The sequence below is a fragment of the Bos javanicus genome, chromosome 10 (genome assembly GCF_032452875.1).
Source record: "Bos javanicus breed banteng chromosome 10, ARS-OSU_banteng_1.0, whole genome shotgun sequence".
In the NCBI taxonomy this organism is placed as follows: domain Eukaryota; kingdom Metazoa; phylum Chordata; class Mammalia; order Artiodactyla; family Bovidae; genus Bos; species Bos javanicus.
This window is the reverse complement of record NC_083877.1, coordinates 37,986,418-37,993,294: the sequence shown is the minus strand read 5'-3', so window position 1 is coordinate 37,993,294 and position 6,877 is coordinate 37,986,418. Positions and strand designations below refer to the sequence as shown.

At 40.4% G+C, this 6,877-nt stretch overlaps 1 protein-coding gene across 2 annotated transcripts in view; it reads left to right on the top strand.

Annotated features, from left to right (window-relative positions):
* The first annotated feature begins 209 nt into the window (after nucleotides 1-209).
* The window catches only part of UBR1 (ubiquitin protein ligase E3 component n-recognin 1), a 158,461-nt gene continuing 151,793 nt past the window's right edge, over nucleotides 210-6,877 (top strand). For both annotated transcript variants that reach the window (XM_061430916.1, XM_061430917.1), the window contains exon 1: nucleotides 210-6,549. In XM_061430916.1, the coding sequence (XP_061286900.1) occupies nucleotides 6,469-6,549 (81 nt within the window). In that variant the 5' untranslated portion in view covers nucleotides 210-6,468. The remainder of the gene's footprint in view (nucleotides 6,550-6,877) is intronic.

Genomic DNA, 6,877 nt, shown 5'->3' with positions numbered 1-6,877 from the left:
TGTTGCTAACACTTCAAACAGTAAAATGGGACCTGAAAAATGATTGTGTAGCATATTTACTCACAAAAGTTACTGTGAACTGACATTAATTAAAAAAAGAAGTATGTCTCTGTATAAGAATCAAAGAAATTCATAATCCTAAACTAGGCCAAACCACACCTTTGTCTAAATCAGAAAAAGCAATGACAAATCTAAGTTTATATAACTTGTGATTTATTATGCCCTGTAAAATGTCTAATATAAATGCACTAGGATGTTAAATGTGTGCCAGATACCTAATGAAGACATTTCTAACATAGAAAGTGGTAAAAGAGATTTAAATTTCTTTCTTCTGCCCTCTTTCTTTCTTTCCTTCTTCTTGCCTCTTTCTTAAATAGGAGGTAGGAGACTGAAGTGCTCAAAGGCACAATTTTTGAAGCCAGTCAGATCTAGGTTTTTGGCTCTTTGTTTTCTTTTTTGGCTGTGCTGGATCTTCATTGCTTTGCGAGGGCGTTCTCTAGTTGTGGAGAGCAGGGCTACTCTTCATTGCAGTATACGGGCTTCTCTTTGCTGTGGCTTCTCGTTGTGGAGCACAGGCTCTAGGTGTACAGGCTTCAGTTGTGGCTCATGAGCTTAGCTGCTTCTCACTATGTGAAATCTTCCTGGACCAAGGATTGAACCTGTGTCCCCTGCATTGGCAGGCAGATTCTCACCCACTGCACCACCAGGGAAGTCCCCAGACCTAGGTTTTGAATCTACATTTTGTTACTTACTGATTTCAGGTTTGAACAAGTAACCTCCCTTGTTCAAGCTGTAATTTCTTTGATTGTACAATGGTGATAATAGGAACAACATCATAGGATTCTTTTGAGAGTTTGTATATAATTTTTAAATATTTATTTATGTATTTATTTGGCTACATTGGGTCTTAGTTGTAGCATACAGGATCTTTAGTTGCTGTATGCAAACTCTTATTTGTGGCATGTGGGATCTAGTTCCCTGACCAGGGACCGAACCCTGGCCCTTGGCATTGGGAGCACAGAGTCTTAGCCACTGGACCACCAAGGATGTCCCAAGAGTTAAAGTTTAACATGCATCAAAATCTTTAACATAGTAGTTGACATTTCTATGTATATGGCTTGGTTCCTGCACTTAAGGAACTAACAAATTAGAGCTGTAGAGCTGCTAGTTCCTCCAAGAGGAGGCAAAGACCCCACCACAATGGGCTAGATCAGGAAAGACATTAGCAAGGGACATTTGTGATCTGGATAGATTGGGTGTCTATATCTACTATCTAGTTAACTAGCTGGGTATTCAGTAATTTTTCTAACTTAAAAAAAAGGTAGATTTAAATTTTAAACAAATAATAAACACTTATTGTAAGAAAAATAAGCAAATACACAAAGTAGAAAAGTAAAATTTCCACAATTTTGCAACTCAGGGTAACTGAGATTAATATTTTGATGATTAGTATTCATTAAATATCTAGGTGCATTTGTCTTACCAAGATAGAATCATACTGTTTTAGCAACTTGGTTTTTCCACACAACAATATGTTGGGCCAATATCATCCCAAGTCAATAAGAATGCCTCTATGACAGTGGCTCTCAAATTGTGGACTCAAGATCTTTTTATACTCTTAAAATTTAGGTAACTCAAAATTTTTCTATTTATGTTGATCTTTTGACATCTACTGTATTAGAAACTAAAACTGAGTAAAATTTACAAATAACAATTTGTTTAAAATAAACCACCCATCTGTGTTAAAATAAATAACATTTGTAAATGAAAAACAGGTTTTCCAAAACAAACAAAAAGTGTGGCCATGTTTTACATTTTTGCAAATCTTTTTAATAGAAGACAACTGGGTTCTCCTATCTGTTTCTTCATTCAATCTACTGTAATATGTTGTTTTTGTTCAAAGATATGAAGACACTCTGGCCTCAAACAGATACATAGTTGGAAAAGGGAGGAGTGTGTTTTCAAATAACTGTAGATATTACTCTTTGAAGCTACACCAGAACTGGTCCAACAGCAAAATCTTAAATATTAATTCAGTGTGGAATCTGAAATTTTTGTACTCCATAACATTGAATTCTACTAGTCTCTTTAGCAATTTGAACAGATCTTTTACCCAAGCTGGGTTTCATAACATCCTGTATTTGTCATTTAGAAAATACTGGTTCATTGACTTATATGGATTTTCCAAATCCCAGTACTTTTCATTATACAGTACTACACAATATTATGTTTTAATATCCCACCAAATTCACTAAGACTTTGTCAAATTCACAGCAGCAGACACAAGTTCTCCACAAAATATTCACTTGAAAGCTAGAATTTTATTGCAGACAAAAGTATCTTCCTTGAAGAGAAAGGCTTATTTTTCATATCTGAGAAAATGCCTGCCAAATACCTAAGTCTGAATAACTGTAGATTATCTGTCAGCTGTTTTAAATAGTGTTCCATGATAAACGTGGCTGGTTCAGCTAGCAACTCTATCACAGAAGTGCTTCTCTTCAAGTCAACCATAACACTTTAGATGTAGCAGAAAAGCTTTACATATACTTCTCTGTTCATTATACAGAATATTAGAAGACTAGCAGATTGAGATTTAATAAAATTAGTAATTTTTACTGTTGCATCAAGAACATTGTTAAGGGAAACAGGCTCCTCACCCTCCCCACCCCCATCCTTTTTAAGCAAGCGAAAGAAAGGTGGTGAGAAATGACTAGTGACTCCAGCGACTAGTTGCTGTTGGTGTCACTGCCTTTATTTTGTGCTGTGGCCAACAGTTTCACCCACCATTGCTTCTGCAACAGTAATTACAAATACCAACATGTTTTTCTAAAAAAAGGCACATAACTTCTTCACCATTACCACAAAAAGTTTTTACCTCACAAACTTTCCCAATCTTAGGAACCCTCATGGGGTCTGTGGACCACACTTTAAGAACCAACATTCTACAGTATGTTTAAAGGCTGCAGTGTATTACATTGTATGTGTGACCATAGTTTAGCCAGTGTCCTTTATTGAGGGCATCTAAGTTATTTGTAATTTTTCTCCATTGCCAATGACTGGAGAAGGCACTGGCACCCCACTCCAGTACTCTTGCCTGGAAAATCCCATTGGTGGAGGAGCCTGGTAGGCTGCAGTCCATGGGGTCTCAAAGAGTCGGACACAACTGAGAGACTTCACTTTCACTTTTATGCACTGGAGAAGGAAATGGCAACCCACTCCAGTGTTCTTGCCTGGAGAATTCTAGGGATGGGGAGCCTGGTGGCCTGCCATCTATGGGGTCGCATAGAGTCGGACACGACTGAAGAAACTGAGCAGCAGCAGCAGCAGCCAATAATGATGTAGCTAAAACTTCACTTGCATCCTGAATTATTTCTGCAGGATCTAGTCTTAAAAACAGAACTGCCAAGCCAAGGAGTATACATCAAAAAAAAAAAAAAGAATCCTGAATATTGCCACATTGTTTTCCTGCAGGTTTACCAATTTACACTTGCATTTTACATAAAAATATGTAAGTTCCCTTCCACTTATCAACAACAGTGATTATCTTTAAGGAAAAAAAAGGTTACCAAATTTACAGGCAATAAGTGAATTCCATTTTTCTTTAATTTGAATTTATTTACTTACTAGTTAGGTTTTTTTCATATATTTATAAAAATTGATGAGCATTTATGTATGTTGTCCATTTCAAAATTGGAAGCCTTCTTGGGATTGTATCCTTTGGTCTGAGTGTGTAGGAATTTCTATCCAGGTTTTTTTTAACTTTAAAAATTTTTTTTATTTTTATGTGTAAATTTTTCATTTTAATGAAATTGCCTATCTTTTTTGAAAATAGCTACCCAGTCTTTTTGGAGAAGGAAATGGCATTCTTGCCTGGGAAATCCCATGGACAGAGGACCCTGGTGGGCTATGGTCCACGGAGTTCCAAAGAGTTAGACGTGACAGTGATTAAATCCGAGAGGTAAATGGCAACCCACTCCAGTACTCTTGGTTGGAGAATCCTGTGGACAGAGAAGCCTGGTGGGCTGCTGTCCATGGGGTCACACAGAGTAGGACATGACTGAAGCCACTTAGCATGCATGCATGCACACAGTCTTTTTATATTATTTGTCTCTATTTTCTGCCTTGTAGTATTTTCTATATTGTATATTTTCTGGCTTTTCTGTCATGCTTTAAACAGCCTTCTCCATTCCAATACTATAAAATGTATTTACTTCTTACTTTCTTAAAGCAGTTAACACCTCAATTCTTTACTTTTATATACTATTTGAGATAAAGATCTAATTTAATCTTTTCCCAAATAGTTAACTACTATTCATTCTTTCCAGAGCCTTCAGTTCAGTTCAGTCGCTCAGTCGTGTCTGACTCTTTGCGACCCCATGAATCGCAGCACGCCAGGGCTTCCTGTCCATCACCAACTCCTGGAGTTCACCCAGACTCACGTCCATCGAGTCAGTGATGCCATCCAGCCATCTCATCCTCTGTCATCCCCTTCTCCTCCTGCCCCCAATCCCTCCCAGCATCAGAGTCTTTTCCAGTGAGTCAACTCTTCCCATGAGGTGGCCAAAGTACTGGATTTTCAGCTTTAGCATCAGTCCTTCCAAAGAAATTCCAGCGCTGATCTCCTTCAGAATGGACTGGTTAGATCTCCTTGCAGTCCAAGGGACTCTCAAGAGTCTTCTCCAACACCACAGCTCAAAAGCATCAATTCTTCGGTGCTCAGCTTTCTTCACAGTCCAACTCTCACATCCATACATGATCACTGGAAAAACCATGGCCTTGACTAGACGGAACTTTGGTGGCAAAGTAATGTCTCTGCTTTTCAATATGCTATCTAGGTTGGTCATAACTTTCCTTCCAAGGAGTAAGCATCGTTTAATTTCATGGCTGCAATCACCATCTGCAGTGATTTTGGAGCCCCCAAAAATAAAGTCTGACATTGTTTCCACTCTTTCCCCATCTATTTCCCATGAAGTGATGGGAGCAGATGCCATGATCTTCGTTTTCTGAATGTTGAGCTTAAAGCCAACTTTTTCACTCTCCTCTTTCACTTTCATCACGAGGCTTTTGAGTTCCTCTTCACTTTCTGCCATAAGGGTGGTGTCATGTGCATATCTGAGGTTATTGATATTTCTCCGGGCAATCTTGATTCCAGCTTGTGCTTCTTCCAGCCCAGAGTTTCTCATGATGTGCTCTGCATGAAGTTAAATAAGCAGGGTGACAATATACAGCCTTGATGTACTCCTTTTCCTATTTGGAACCAGTCTGTTGTTCCATGTCCAGTTCTAACTGTTGCTTCCTGACCTGCATAGTTTTTCCTTTTGTTAAAAAATACATTTTAAAATTACTTAATTTGTCAACAATTTAGTACACTACAGAAGACTCTCCTGTTTCTCAGAATCGTTGATAGTTTGCTCTGTTCCCTTTCAACACTGTTTCTTTCGCATTTAAAATATAGCTACTTAGAAGGCAATGGCAACCCACTCCAGTACTCTTGCCTGGAAAATCCCATGGACTGAGGAGCCTGGTAGGCTGCAGTCCATGGGGTCGCTACGAGTCAGGACACGACTGAGTGACTTCACTTTCACTTTCATGTATTGGAGAAGGAAATGGCAGCACATTCCAGTGTTCTTGCCTGGAGAATCCCAGGGACGGGGGAGCCTGGTGGGCTGCCGTCTATGGGGTCGCACAGAGTCGGACACGACTGAAGCGACTTAGCAGCAGCAGCAGCAAAATGTAGCTAAGCGCCAAAACATGGTTTGCCACAACTTCATTGCTTTCCTCTCCCATTTATCTTTACTGTATCACATAGAGCTACTCTGTTCTTTTTAAGAGCTACGTGATGTTCCATAATGCGGACATACCACATTTATTTCGTCTTTCCTCTACCGATGAATGACTACGTTTCCAATTTTTCGTTATTTCTTCCATCTCTCCCAAGAACTGCTGGGGTACAAGCTTTCTTGCGCGCATGTGCAAGTGCCCACAGGTTACATTCCTAAACAGAGCTTAACTTTTGAGTGTTTTGTTTGTTTGTTTGTTTTCATTTTTGAGGGCTCTGGAGAACCAGTGCACGTATTTCGGGAAGCAAAACACATCCACAACATCCCGATCAGGAAGAGACCCATGGCGGGTTCTCACTTAGCTTCTACAGTTTTTTTTTTCTTCCTTTCATTTCGTTGAGTTTGCTTTTTACCTCGTAGATGCAACAGTTCCCAGCATCGAAACCAGCAATACACCCATTCACTTAGCCACCAAGCCCAGTAACTAAGAAAACAGGGGAAGCCTCTAGCCGCACAAGCCGTGACGCCTGCTTCCGGGAAGCGGACCGGAAGTCGCTCTTTGATTCTGCGTCAAAACCAACTTCAGGGGCCGTCGTAAAAGTGTCGCCCCTTGTCTCTGGGACCGGCCACAGGTTTCCACTCGCCTTTGGCGAGGGGTCTGGAACTGCGGGCGTCAGTTTCCCTCAAGATGGCGGACGAGGAGGCTGGGGACACAGAGAGGATGGAAATCAGCACGGAGTTGCCGCAGACCCCTCAGCAACTGGCGTCTGTAAGTCCCTGAAGGCCAGTTCCTTTTGTAACCTCCCCCCCTCCGACACCCCCGCCCCAGTCCCTTCTTACCGCGCTAACAAGGATGTGGGGCTTCACCCTTTATGGTAGCTTACGGGAATGGGGAGTCGTATGGGTTGATCTGGATGGAAGCCACAGAATAAAAAGTTAGTCATCACTCAACTTCCTGCCGGGCAGGTCTCTGGAATATAATGACTTTGTAATTTATTAGCGTTGACAAGTTCAAGCATGTCTCTCTCCTGACGTGGAAAGAAATAGTAATGTTATTAGATGATCTGGTATGGGGATTTTGGAGGACGAGCCATTTT